At 44.2% G+C, this 13,956-nt stretch overlaps 1 protein-coding gene across 1 annotated transcript in view; it reads left to right on the top strand.

Moving 5' to 3' along the window:
- The first annotated feature begins 3,432 nt into the window (after nt 1-3,432).
- RPL7 (ribosomal protein L7) overlaps nt 3,433-13,956 on the top strand; it is a 17,423-nt gene continuing 6,899 nt past the window's right edge. Inside the window, exons 1-3 of the mRNA XM_082259879.1 lie at nt 3,433-3,485; nt 8,776-8,878; nt 9,030-9,196. Coding sequence (XP_082116005.1) covers nt 3,472-3,485; nt 8,776-8,878; nt 9,030-9,196 — 284 coding nt within the window. The 5' untranslated portion in view covers nt 3,433-3,471. The remainder of the gene's footprint in view (nt 3,486-8,775; nt 8,879-9,029; nt 9,197-13,956) is intronic.

The raw sequence follows: 13,956 nt of genomic DNA, 5'->3' as shown, positions 1-13,956 counted from the left end.
CTTCTTCCTCCCAAATCCAACGGCAAACCTCTCAAACTTCCCCATCCATTACTCTACTCTCTAAGGGTTATTTATTTTCTATTCTATTTAGTTCTGTTTTACTCTATTCTTTTCTATCCCTTTATTTTCTAATATACTTGCTCTATTCTGTTTAGTTTTACTCTATTATATTCTATTCTTTTATTTTCTATTCTATTATAATCTTTTCTATTCTATCCCTTTATTTTCTAGTCTATTTTATTTTCTTTGAACATTTGAATTTGAAAACTATTCAAATTTGAATAGAAAACTATTTGAATTCAAATTTCATCTGAAATTTTGTTTAGTTATTTTGGATTCTTTTAAATTCATTACTACTGTAATTCGTTATTTGGGATGAAAAATTTGTCTGAATTTCAATTCGTATCGAAATGAACAACACATGTCTAGCCCCAGTTAGGTAGATTCAGTCTCTATATTTGTCCTGGTGATCGTTATCACCGAGAGTGAAAGAAAATCCCACATTTGAAGTTCTCACCAGAACAGGAATAGAGGGGAAATCTTCTGACAAGGACATGAGTTCTGGGGACAACCAGGGATTCCTTCACTTTGGAGGGATTTCTGTTCACTTTCTATTTTGGCTATGGGACAGAAGGTGAAGGGAAATCTCCCCAATGGGATGCAGAGGGCAAAAAATGACAAAAGTATAATCCTCCATTACTTGGCAAAATGACGAAAAATGGGACAGAAAATGATGGTAAATTTCCCCAATGTGAGACAGATGGCAAAAAAAAAAAATTGGACAGGGATATATATCCAAAATGAAAAAGTTTTACCTTTAGTTGCACTTTGAAGGCAAACGTTTATTTTTTTTTTTAGAGATGAGAGGAACACCTGACAGGGGTTTTATTACTATCTGTGTCCCCATTAGGGAGATTCACCCTACCCATTTGTTCTGGTGACCGTTATCAAAAGTGAAGGAATATGGCAAATTTTGGGAAGTTCCCAGAACAGTGACAGAGGGGAAATCTTCCAGTGGGGACACTAGTTCTGGTGACAATCAGAGTTTACCTCTTATTGGAGGGATCTCCACTCATTTCCTGTTTTGGCAATGGGACAGGAAATGAAGGAAACCCCCCCCCCCCCAAAAAAAAAAAAAAAAAAATTACTACTCTATCCAAGATGATAAAAATGCCTTTAATTGTTCTTTGAAGTGGTATTAAACCCAAAACCAAAAATAGAATATATTGCAGCTTACGAATCATTGGATGTGGTGGCTGCATTCGTTTTCTTTTTTTAGGCTTTTTGTCACCTGGTGATCTGGCCAGTAACACACCTCCTGTATTAGGGTGCCTCCACTCTGAATAAAAAAAGCAGAGGAGGCCCAGCAGCATTGACAGCCTGGGGTAGGGGAGTGTTAAATGTATTATCAGATTTAATTACACTAACAAACTCCAGCTCACACTTTATAATCAATTACAGTAAACAGTTTTTCCCTTTTGGTATAAAGGTTTTACATAAATGTATAAAAGCTGATCATTTTAAATTGAATCCCCCTGCAAGTGTTAAGTGGTTTGTCTTATCCATGTAAGCTGATACATACCGCTGGAGAGTTTGCGCTTTTAAAAAACAACAGACTTGCGAGCCAGATCACCAGATGAAAAATGAATGCAGCCATCACATCCAAGAATTGGTAAGCTGCAATATAATAAATGTTTGCTTTTAGATTTATTACTGCGTTAATTCTAATACTGCAATATTTGATGAATTTGTAGAAACCATTGTGATAATATAGATTGTGTTGCAAGTAGGAATTTTGTGAATATGTGGTGCACATCAAAACCATCTCTGAAAGTGTCCCTGGACTCCCCAACACAAGGTGCTGACTGATCCTGTGTCCGGAGAATAGGGACACTCTGGTGTCTGAGCCTCACACAGGAATGGGGATCGGCCATCTCTATGTAGAGAACCCCCAGCATAGAACCGGTGTTCTGTCAGAAAACTACCTATCAGATTCTGCAACCGGAAGTGACGTACTGGATAGAACTTACTGCGCATGCGTTCCAACATGGCTGCTATGCGTTCCAATAGGTTTCCTAATGTGACAGAACACGAAGCAGAGGGGGACATCTTCTCATACCCACGCAAGTCTTGAATTTTATATTTATTTTAGCAGTAAACTCACCTTATATACTATTTCACCGCGACCAAGTGAAATAGTCTATTTCCCTCTATAATCAGGTTGTCACATTAGGAAACCTATTGGAACGTGGCCATGTTGTAAAGCATGGCACATACGCAGTAAGTTGTTCTAGTCCATACATCACTTCCGGTAGCAGAATCTGATTGGTAGCGGTATTCTGACAGAACACTGGTGTTCTGCCGAAAACTCCAACTTGCTGAGAGCTCCAACCATGTTACTTCCGGTGAGTGTACAGCAGGAACAATTGAGAGATTTTCACAGAACACCAGCAGCCTATACACTCCGGTGTAACGTTAAAAAACCCTACCTGTGAAAATTCCCTACCCTCGTCACTTCCTGTGCACATACGTCATTGAACAGCTGAGCAGCTTACCACTGCGCATGCTCACAGCTCCGAAGGGTAGGGAATTTTCACGGGTAGTGTTGTGTAACTTTACACCTCATCAGCTGTTGCCGCAGGTACATTAAATCATCTCTGCTGCAACATGAAATCATCTCCGCTCCAACCCCTGTGACTTCCCTGATCTCGGCTACTAAATGTAAAAGCAGCGGCGGGTGTATGAAAATATAAATCACGGAGATCTCGGCTTCGTGATTTATATTTTCATAGACCCGCCGCTGCTTTTACATTTAGTAGCCGAGATCAGGGAAGTCACAGGGGTAGGAGCGGAGATGATTTGATGTAACCACGCCAACAGCTTATGTGGTGTAAAGTTACACATCACGACCCTGTGAAAATTCCCTACCCTTCGGAGCTCTGAGCATGCGCAATGGTAAGCTGCTCAGCTGTTCCATGACGTATGTGCCCCGGAAGGGACGAGGGATAGGGAATTTTCAGGAGGTAGGGTTTTTTAACGTACATGCTACAACGAATGGACATTGTTAGTCCGCCTTCTAGCTGTCGCTGCCTTGGAGGCGGCCATGTTTTTGGTTAGTAACGGGCGAAATAACAGTGTCCACTCATTATAGCGAGTATAGGAATGTATATGCTGCTGCCTGTTCTGTGAAAACACCAAGTTGTCGAAATCTCCAAATATTCATGAGGTGCAGTCAGCGGAAAGTGATGTGATTGGAGTTTTCGGCAGGACACCAGACTCACTCAGACACCCCCTAGCCCCAGGCACAGCCTGTCTCTGCACATAGACATCAGCGGAAGGCAAGCACAGTGCACACAGGAAACGGAAGCGATCAGAGAATTCCATCTATCTAGCGCAGCCTGATGATGTCACGTCGCCGCGTGTTTAACTGAGCTCTGCGCATGCGTGTTGCCCTCTTTTCCGGTGGTGAAGATGGCGGGGACAGAGTGAGTAGTTAATGGCCTCTGTGTAATCCGCTCCCATCCGTGTGTCAGATCGCCTCTCCCCGTCCTCTCATCTCCTCAGCAGTGCTGGATTACGGTGCCGGATAGACTGTGCGCCGTATTGGTGTTGGAGGAGGAGGAAGGGCGGTGTATGAGGGGACGGGGATGGCTGAGGTGGCTGCGGCCTGTCAGTGTGTACTCGGGGGCTCCTCTATTCATGTCACTGTGCGGACTACACTGCCACCCTGGAGAGGGCGCCTTCCCTGGGAGGACGGAGCGCTGTGTGTTCCCTATAGACCCCCCGTGTATTATCACCTTCTATAATACAGGCAGGGCTCAGCTTCCGAGACAAACTTCTACTGACCATAGACCGAGCAATGTCTATACTGTGCATGGACCGAGACACACTTCTACCGACCATAGACCGAGCAATGTCTATACTCTACATAGACCGAGACAAACTTCTACTGACCATAGACCGAGCAATCTGTACTGTGCATGGACCGAGACACACTTCTACCGACCAAGGGACCGAACAATCTGTACTGTGCATGGACCGAGACACACTTCTACCGACCAAGGGACCGAACAATCTGTACTGTGCATGGACCGAGACACACTTCTACCGACCATAGACCGAGCAATCTGTACTGTGCATGGACCGAGACACACTTCTACTGACCATAGACCGAGCAATGTCTATACTGTGCATGGACCGAGACACACTTCTACCGACCATAGACCGAGCAATGTCTATACTCTACATAGACCGAGACAAACTTCTACTGACCATAGACCGAGCAATCTGTACTGTGCATGGACCGAGACACACTTCTACCGACCAAGGGACCGAACAATCTGTACTGTGCATGGACCGAGACACACTTCTACCGACCAAGGGACCGAACAATCTGTACTGTGCATGGACCGAGACACACTTCTACCGACCATAGACCGAGCAATCTGTACTGTGCATGGACCGAGACACACTTCTACTGACCATAGACCGAGCAATGTCTATACTGTGCATGGACTGAGCAATCTCTGTACTGTGCATGGACTGAGCGATCTCTATACTCTACATAGACCGAGACAAACTTCTACTGACCATGGACTGAGCAATGTCTATACTCTACATCAGTGTTTCTCAACTCCGGTCCTCGGGGCACACTAACAGGCCAGATTTTAAGTATTTCTTTGGGGAGATGCAGACGAGAATACTGCAATCGCTGAGCAGCAAATTAGATCACCTGTGATGTATTTCAGTTTTCTTGCAAACCTGGCCTGTTTGTGTTCCCTGAGGACCGGAGTTGAGAAACACTGATCTACATAGACCGAGACACACTTCTACTGGCTAGAAGACTGAGCAATGTCTATACTGGCCATAGACTGAGCAATGTCTATACTGGCTATAGACTGAGCGATCTCTGTACTGTGCATGGGCTGAGCAATATCTATACTCCCTACATAGACCGAGACAAACTTCTACTGGCTATAAGACTGAGCAATGTCTATACTGGCCATAGACTGAGCAACCTCACTGTGCATGGACTGAGCAATGTCTATACTCTACATAGACCGAGACACACTTCTACTGGCTATAGACTGAGCAATGTCTATACTGGCCATAGACTGAGCAATGCCTATACTGTGCATGGACTGACCAATGTCTGTACTCTACATAGACCGAGACACACTTCTACTGACCATAGACTGAGCAATGTCTATACTGTGCATGGAGGACTGCACTCTACCTCTACTGTACATAGGCTGAGACACTTCTACTGGCTATAGACTGAGCAATGTCTATACTGTGCATGGGACTGCGCTTTACCTCTACTCTGCATAGGCCAAGACCCACTTCCACTGGCCATAGACTGAGCTCTACCTCTTCATAGACTGAGACTCACGTCTACTCTACATGGATCTCAGCCATACCTTTTTACTGTGTGTGTGAAAGGGGAGGGGGGCGCGCAGTATATGCATCTTGTAGATAGGAGAGTGAAGGTTCCTAGAGACACTGTGAACCACCTACCCCCGAGGAACACCTGATGTCCTGTTCAGGTCTTGGACATTGGCCACAATCAGTGAATCGGGTTCAGTGGATAGAGTGTAATTTATGGGGGGGTTCATTAGGAAGTTTAGCTTTTATGCACTCTTCTTCCACATTTGCCATGTCGTTTTTTTTTTTTTGGGGGGGGGGCAGGTTCCCAGTTTTAGAAGGTTCCCACTATTGCTGGCGATCTTCAGACACAGTTCTTCTCCCCCCCCCCCCCCGAGTGTTCTGGCACATGTCACAGGTCCCAGAAGAGTGCTGGACCATTTGGCAGGCGCAGCGTTAACTCGCGTATGCGCACCCGGCTGTGAAGCCACAAACTGTCACAGCGCACAGTTGAATTGCCAGGGAGAGAAACGATGGTCTGGGTGAGCACACCACTGGATTGTGGGACAGATGAGTGTAAAGTCAGAAGCTGCACGTTTTGTACCTGCTGGCTTTAAACACTGAATTGTCTGGAGCTCCTCTTTAACAATGGGGGGGCGGCTGCCTTGTGTGTCAGTGGATAGCATGTCATTTACAATGGAGGGCTTAGCAGGTAGAGTACCATCCATGGGGGGGGGGGGGGGGGGTGTTGGCCGGGAGCATGCCATTCACATGGAAGTCAGCAGGTAGCATGCCATTTTTAGATGGATATAAAGTCTACACACCCCTGGTAAAATGTCTGGTTTCTGTGATGTTAAAAAAAAATGAGAGAAATCGAAATAATTTCAGAATTTTTCCTCCTTTGATGTGACCTATAAACTGTACAAATCTGTTGAAAAACAAACTGAAATCTTTTAGGAGGGGGTATGTGAAAATAATGTGGTTGAATAAGTGTGCACACCCTCTTATGACTGGGTGTAAGTGCCTCTGATTAACCCAAAAAGAAGTTCAGCTGTTCTAGCAGGTATTTCCTCACATTTTCTTAGTCGCATCCTACAGCAAAAGCCATGGTCCACAGAGAGCTTCCAAAGCATCAGAGAGATCTTATTGTTAAAATGCATCAGTCAGGAGAAGAGTGCAAAAGACTTTCCAATGCATTAGATATACCATGGAACACAGTGAAGACAGTCATCAAGTGACATTACCAAGAACTGGACGTCCCTCCAAAATTGATCATAATATGAGAAGAAAACTGGTCAGGGAGGCTGCCAAGAGGCCTGCAGCAACATTAAAGGGGCCACTGGAGTATCTGGCAAGTACTCACTGTGTGGTACATGTTACAACCATCTTCCATATTCTTAATATGTCTGGGCTATGGGGTAGATGGCAAGATGGAAGCCTTTTCTTCCGAAGAAAAACATCCAAGCCCGGCTAAATTTTGCAAAAACACATCTGAAGTTTCCCAAAAGCGTGTGGGAAAATGTGTTATGGTCTGATGAAACCAAGATTGAACTTTTTGGTCCTAATTCCCAAAGATATGTTTGACGCAAAAACGTGCACATCACCAAAAGAACCCCATACCCTCAGTGAAGCATGGTGGTGGCAGCATCCTACTTCGGGGCTGTTTTTCTTCAGCTTGAACAGGGGTCTTAGTCAAGGTAGAGGAATTATGAACAGTTCCAAATACCAGTCAATATTGGCACAAAACCTTTAGACTTCTGCTAGAAAGCTGAACATGGAGAGGAACTTAATCTTTCAGCATGACGACGCTAAGCATACATCAAAATCAACAAAGGAATGGCTCCACCAGAAGATTAAAGTTTTGGAATGGCCCAGCCAGAGCCCAGACCTAAATTTGATTGAAAATCTGTGGGGTGATCTGAAGAGGACTGTGCACAGGAGATGCCCTTGCAATCTGATAGATTTGGAGTGTTTTTGCAAAGAAAAGTGGGCAAATTGCCAAGTCTAGATGTGCCATGCTGATACTCATTCCTAAAAAGACTGAGTGCTGTAATACAATCAAAAGGTGCTTCAACAAAGTATTTGCTTAAGAGTGTGCACACCTTTGCATCCATATTTTAGTTTAGTTTTTTACTTCCCTCCACCTAAAAGATTTCAGTTTGTTGTTCAACTGAGTTGTACAGTCTTTTTTATATCACAGAAACCTGACGTTTTAACAGGTGTGTAGACTTTTTATATCGACTGTACGTGGCACGGTTAGTGAGTAGCATGCCACCTGGGAAGGGGGCTCAGTGGGTAGCATGCCATTTATGTGGGAGGGTCAGCGGGTAGCATACCACCTGTGGGAATGGGGGATTGTAGGTGTCAGTGGGTAGCATGCCATTTACGTGGGAGGGTCAGCGGATAGCATACCACCTGTGGGGATGGGGGGTTGTAGGTGCCAGTGGGTAGCATGCCATTTACGTGGGAGGATCAGCGGGTAGCGTGCCATTTACGTGGGAGGATCAGCGGGTACCGTGCCATTTACGTGGGAGGATCAGCGGGTACCGTGCCATTTACGTGGGAGGATCAGCGGGTACCGTGCCATTTACGTGGGAGGATCAGCGGGTAGCGTGCCATTTACGTGGGAGGATCAGCGGGTAGCGTGCCATTTACGTGGGAGGATCAGCGGGTAGCGTGCCATTTACGTGGGAGGATCAGCGGGTAGCGTGCCATTTACGTGGGAGGATCAGCGGGTAGCGTGCCATTTACGTGGGAGGATCAGCGGGTAGCGTGCCATTTACGTGGGAGGATCAGCGGGTAGCGTGCCATTTACGTGGGAGGATCAGCGGGTAGCGTGCCATTTACGTGGGAGGATCAGCGGGTAGCGTGCCATTTACGTGGGAGGATCAGCGGGTAGCGTGCCATTTACGTGGGAGGATCAGCGGGTAGCGTGCCATTTACGTGGGAGGATCAGCGGGTAGCGTGCCATTTACGTGGGAGGATCAGCGGGTAGCGTGCCATTTACGTGGGAGGATCAGCTGGTAGCGTGCAATTTACATGGAAGGGTCAGCAGGTAGCATGCCACTTACAGTGGAGTGGGTCATCGGGTAGAATGCAGTTTAGACCGGGGGGGCTCGGGGTAGCATATCATTTACAATGGGGGGCTCAGTGGATATACACCTCTGTACACACTTGAGGCTGTGATAAAAACAATGCAGGAGTCTATGCATTGCACCAACCACACACTGATCATGGTAACAATGCTCTGCAGGCTTCAATACAAAAATTTAATAAATGCACTTTTCCTTTAAACTCTGAATTCTGACAGTCTTGCTCATTTGTTGTAGTGCAAGCGGTTCTAATTGATGTGACATTCTTTTCATATATGTAAATTGTGGGCATATGTTTAAAACAAGCTTATGTTTGCAGGGGGAAAAAGTTGCCATCCATTCCAGAAAGCCTTTTGAAAAGGCGAAAAGCCTTTGCAGAAGCCAAGGCCAAAAGGATCAAGAAAATCCTGTCTGAAAAGAAGGTGAGGGTCTTTAATGTTTGTATTTTTTACCCTTCTCAGGTCCTCTTCTTGTTTTGTGTAGGTTTTTCACAAAATGTGATCGTCCTTATTCAAGGGGGTGATTACTAGTATGGAAATCTGTAAAGGGTTTTATTTTTTTCCCCCTATTCAGGCCCGCAAAGAAAAAAGAAAGGTCATTTACAAGAGAGCCGAATCCTACTACAAGGAATACAGACAGCTGTACAGACGTGAAGTGCGTCTGGCTAGAATGGCCCGCAAAGCGGGAAACTATTATGTGCCTGCTGAACCCAAACTGGCATTCGTCATTAGAATCAGAGGGTAAGCAAACCTAATGCTGAAATAATATTGTTCTCCACAGGCTTCACAATAGACATTTAAATGGGTTACTGTCCTTTTTAAAATGCTAAATGCCTTTGTCTTGCTAACTTTCATGCCTTCCATTCTTATCTTAAATAAGTTCTTCTGACTTTCCTTTTCAGCAAACCTGTTCTGGGTTAGCAAGTAGCATTTTCTTGTGAAAAGTTCACTTTAACACTATCCAGTTGCCTGTGCAGGGGGCCCCCTTTGCCACACTCTACCTTGCTAGCTTTCCTCTGTTGTAGTTGGCACTAAAATCTCCAGTTTTGACACAGGGGGAGCAGTGACCTCACTCCTTGATTGTGATGGTGTTGAGGCCAAGCAGTTAGCTGCTACATCCACTGTCTCGGCAAGGAAAGTCACTTTCTTCTTCATAACCCAGAGCACCCTGGTATTTGCAGAGCAGGAGTGTTTGAGTGAGCACTGTCAAGGCGAGTTTAGCCAAGATGGTTGGGCCCTTTCTAATTGCCTTGCCCTCTGCGGGAAAGATCATAAGGTCTTTAAAAATTAATTCCACTTAAAAAAAATAAATAAAAAAAATTGGGAGTATAATAAAGTTGTCAGTGGTAGCCATCTTGAAATCTGCAATGGTCTGGATAGTATTTGGAGGGGGGGGGAGCTGCTGTTGTGGGACACAAGTAAATGGTAAAATAGGTGTTTGACCATAACCAGCGCTTGGAGCGTCGTTTGCACGCTCAGTGTAACTCAGTCCGATTTTTTTTTTTTTTTTTTTTGTAGCCCAGCAAGTAGCACTGCAATAGTACCTTAATTTAGTAACCACTTGCCGACCGCAGTGTGTGCATATGTATAATATATGTGTGTGTTGCGGTTTGCTGGGATTATGACTGCAGATATGAGCCATAACCCCGGTACCACGTTTTTTAGTAGACGGCCAGCTTTCTCAAGAAACTGGTCCGAGCGGCTCTAGAGCTGCTGGGCGGGTTTCCGAAGCGGCAGGAGAGGACATCCCCCCTGCCATTCACTGGTGCTTCTCAGGCTTACTGTCACCACCGATCGGTTTCTGTGGCCGTCTGCTCTCATAAGCGATCAAAGTTTACTTTTTTTTTTCTCCCCTCGTTTGTGCTTTACCACTCCCGGACCGCCCACTGTGTGTGTATGTATGTATGTATGTATATATGTGTGTGTGTATGTGTGTGTGTATATGTGTATATATATATATATATATATATATATATATATATATATATATATATATATATATATATATATATATATAATCAATCTCATTACTTTGAAGTTATTTACCGTTATGGTAGCAGCTAGCTGCCATAACCCCGGTATTTTTTTTTATACAGTGGGCGATCCTCTGACATAAGTGGTCCCAGGGGCGGATTTTTCCCTTTTTAGGCAGCAGGAGAGGCGCCCCTTCCGCCACTTACCAGTCGTTTCCCTGCTTACAGGAGCCGTCTGTAAAGGGGGAAACTATCCTTTCTCCTGGAGTGATGGGCAAGATGGCCCCCACTCGACTCTATGCCCTTGGAGGACCGGAGCGACGTCTGACGTCACTTCACCTAACAGCCTTTAAAGGGCAAGTAATTTTCTAGCAAAAATTCATTTAAACTTGTAAACAACAAGTGTCCGAAAAAGGGCTGGTCCTTAAGTGGTTAAAGGTAAAGTGATCTGGGTCTTTGACCCCAGATCTCTTAATAAAGAGCATCTGTCATCCTTATTTGTATTACAATGCATGTGTACATTTCCTTGTAATAGGAATAAAAGTGGTGAAAAAAATAAAATAAAACAAAAATTGAAAGCGCCTCCATCCCTTCGTGCTTGCGTGCAGAAGCGAATGCATACGCAAGTTGCACAGTCATATTTGAATGGTATTCGAACCACGCATGTGAGGTATCGCCACAAACGGGAGCAGGAGCAGTCATTCTAGCACCAGACCTCCTCTGTAACTATAAATGGGTAACCTGTAAAGGAGTTTAAAATGTTACCCATGGAGATTTTCAGATATTGTAGTTTGTTGCCATTCCAAGAACGTGCGCAATATTCAAGTGTGACTTGTTGGGTATCAGGCGTAACATCTTTCACGGTTTACAAAAATTTTTTTCTGCGTTTTTTAAACTGCTGTGCAAATACCGTGTGACATTAAAAAATTGCAACCATCACCATTTTGTTCCCTAGGGTCCCTGCTAAAAAAAAAAAAATGTTAAATGTTTGGGGGTTAGAAGTAATTTTCTAGTAAAAAATACTGACTTGTACATATAAACAAATTGCCAGAGAAAACTGGTCTTCAAGTGGTTAATGTAACTAGCAAGACTGGGATTTACAAAACCTAATTTAGATCTCTAGTTATCAGTCTCATAATTGGAACAGTACCCCAGTGCTGCTGCTCTCAGGTATAGTGCTAGATCGGAATCGGGGAAAGTATATGGGGGGCTGGGAGGGGAGTTGTTCTTAAAAGGTTTTTTACCTTACCGCTTGCAATGTACTTCAGGCAGAGACGTACCCGTACATCGCTGCTTCTGTGCTTATGAGGCGTGCCGCCTCCTGCCCTGTCAGCAAGTCCTGACCAATGATTCATGGCCGGGACCTGCTGATCAGCTGCGTGCAATCACAGCCAAGAGCTCTCGTGTTGGTCTTGTAAAGCAGGTATGAAAAACTGAGAGATCAGTTAGTAAAAACTGTACACATAGGCACATATTTAACCTCTTGATCCCCCTAGAGGTTAACCCCTTCCCAGCCAGTGTCATTAGTACAGTGACAGTGTATAGTATTAGCACTGATCGCTAGTTAGTCATTTCTCGCTAGCGTCAATGTCACCGTGGCAGTATTGCTGTCCCATTTTAGAAGTTGCTGATCACCGTCATCGGTATAAAAAAATCCACTATATATACGTCATATTTTGTAGATGCTATAACTTTTACACAAACCAGTCAAACACTTATTGGGTTGTTTTTTTTTTTTTTTTTTTTTGTTAAACAATTTTGCAGCAGAATACATTTTGGCCAACATTTTATGAAGACTTTTTTTTTTTTTTTGGATGTTTTTTAGCAGAAAGTAAAATTTTTTTCAAAATTCTACCTTTTCGTTTTTATATTGGTAAAAAAATAAAGCCATTGGTGCTCAAATACCTCTAAAAGATCTATTTGATACAAACTTCACTTGGGTACAGAATTGCATGACTGCGCGATTGCTAGTAAAGTAGAGGAGTGCTGATTAGCAAAAAATGGGCAGTTATGAAGTGGTTAATTAAGGTAAATTTCTGCCTTTTTTAGAATCCCTTGAATTCACTTTTCTTGCCGAGGACTATGTCCCATGAGGCATTTGTTCCTCACATTCACAATTTCTCAGGCACTTGCTGACCTGTATGGACAGTGTACTGAGCTGTATGTGTGCTGTGCTATGTATACATATACATGTAAACAAATAGTGAATTCTGTATGTAGGCCAACTATTTGATAAAAAGACAATTTATAATCCATTATGTCGATTAGTTTCAGCCCTACTAGGCACCTGCACATTCATAGGCTGTAATTGCAGAACATGACCATGTCTATTCTGCAACCATACTGGTTCACCCAAAGCGTTGTGAAAGGAACTCGTGTGTTCTTTAACCACTTCCTTAGCGCTGAACATCATATGTTGTCCTGGGCTTTAAGTGGGGATATCTGAATGAAGCCTGCCGCTCCAGGGATCATTCAGATATTTTTCTAGCCGGGAATTCCCTGCACAGTAAGAACAATCATAACGGCTATTCAGCTGCTTGATCCTTCTTACAGGTGGTGGGAGGGGACACCCCCCCCCTTCTCGCCGCCCTCCAGTGCTTCTACCGGCTCGCCTGTGCGATCAGCGAGCCAGAGAAGGATCTGCTGGCTGTGGAAGTACACCATAGAGCAGTGGTTCTCAACTCTGGTCTTCGGGACCCACTAACAGGCCAGGTTTGCAAGATAACTAAAATACATCCCAGGCGATATAATTTGCTGCTCAATGATTGCAGTACTCTAGTCTGCATCTCCCCAAGGTAATACTTAAATTCTGGCCTGTTAGTGGGTCCTGAGGAACCATTGCCATAGAGACTGAGGACCAGATGGTCGCCGGCAGTCTGACTTTCGGAGGCCCAGGCGCGATGCTATGACGTCACGCCCGGCCTGGCAGTTGTCAATACTGCCATGATCCCTGCTTCATAGCTGAGATGGTGTGGGTTTTTTTTTTTTTTTATTTCAGGCTTTTTAGCCTGTAGGAGAGATCTGGGTTCTCTTTGACCCTAGATCTCTCCATAAAGAGGACCTGTGTCATGCACTATTCCTATACAAGGGATGTTTACATTCCTTGTAATGGGAATAAAAGTGATAACAAAAAGGTAAAGGGAAAGTGTAAAAATTAAAGTGCTCACACGCAGAAGCGGCCACATGTAAACAGCGTTCAATCCATACATGTGAGGTAACGGAGCGAGAGCAACAATTCTAGCCCAAGACCTCTAACTCTAAACTGGTAACCTGTAAAAAAAAATTTAAAGCGCTGCCTATGGAGATTTTTAAATACTGAAGTTTGGCACCATTCCACGAGTGTGCACAGTTTTATAGCATGACATATTCGTTATCCATTTACTCGGCGGCGTCTTTCACATTATACAAAAATTTTAGGCTAACTTTAGTGTTTGGGTTTATTTTTTTTTTTTAAAAATTCGTAAAACCTGTGCTCCCCCCCCCAAAAAAATGCGGTTGAAAAATTGCTGCGCAAATACCGTGGGACGT

The sequence above is a fragment of the Pelophylax lessonae genome, assembly GCF_965119305.1.
Source record: "Pelophylax lessonae genome assembly, chromosome: 5".
Lineage (NCBI taxonomy): Eukaryota > Metazoa > Chordata > Amphibia > Anura > Ranidae > Pelophylax > Pelophylax lessonae.
The sequence above is the reverse complement of the archived record's forward strand: the minus strand, read 5'-3'. Positions and strand labels throughout refer to the sequence as shown.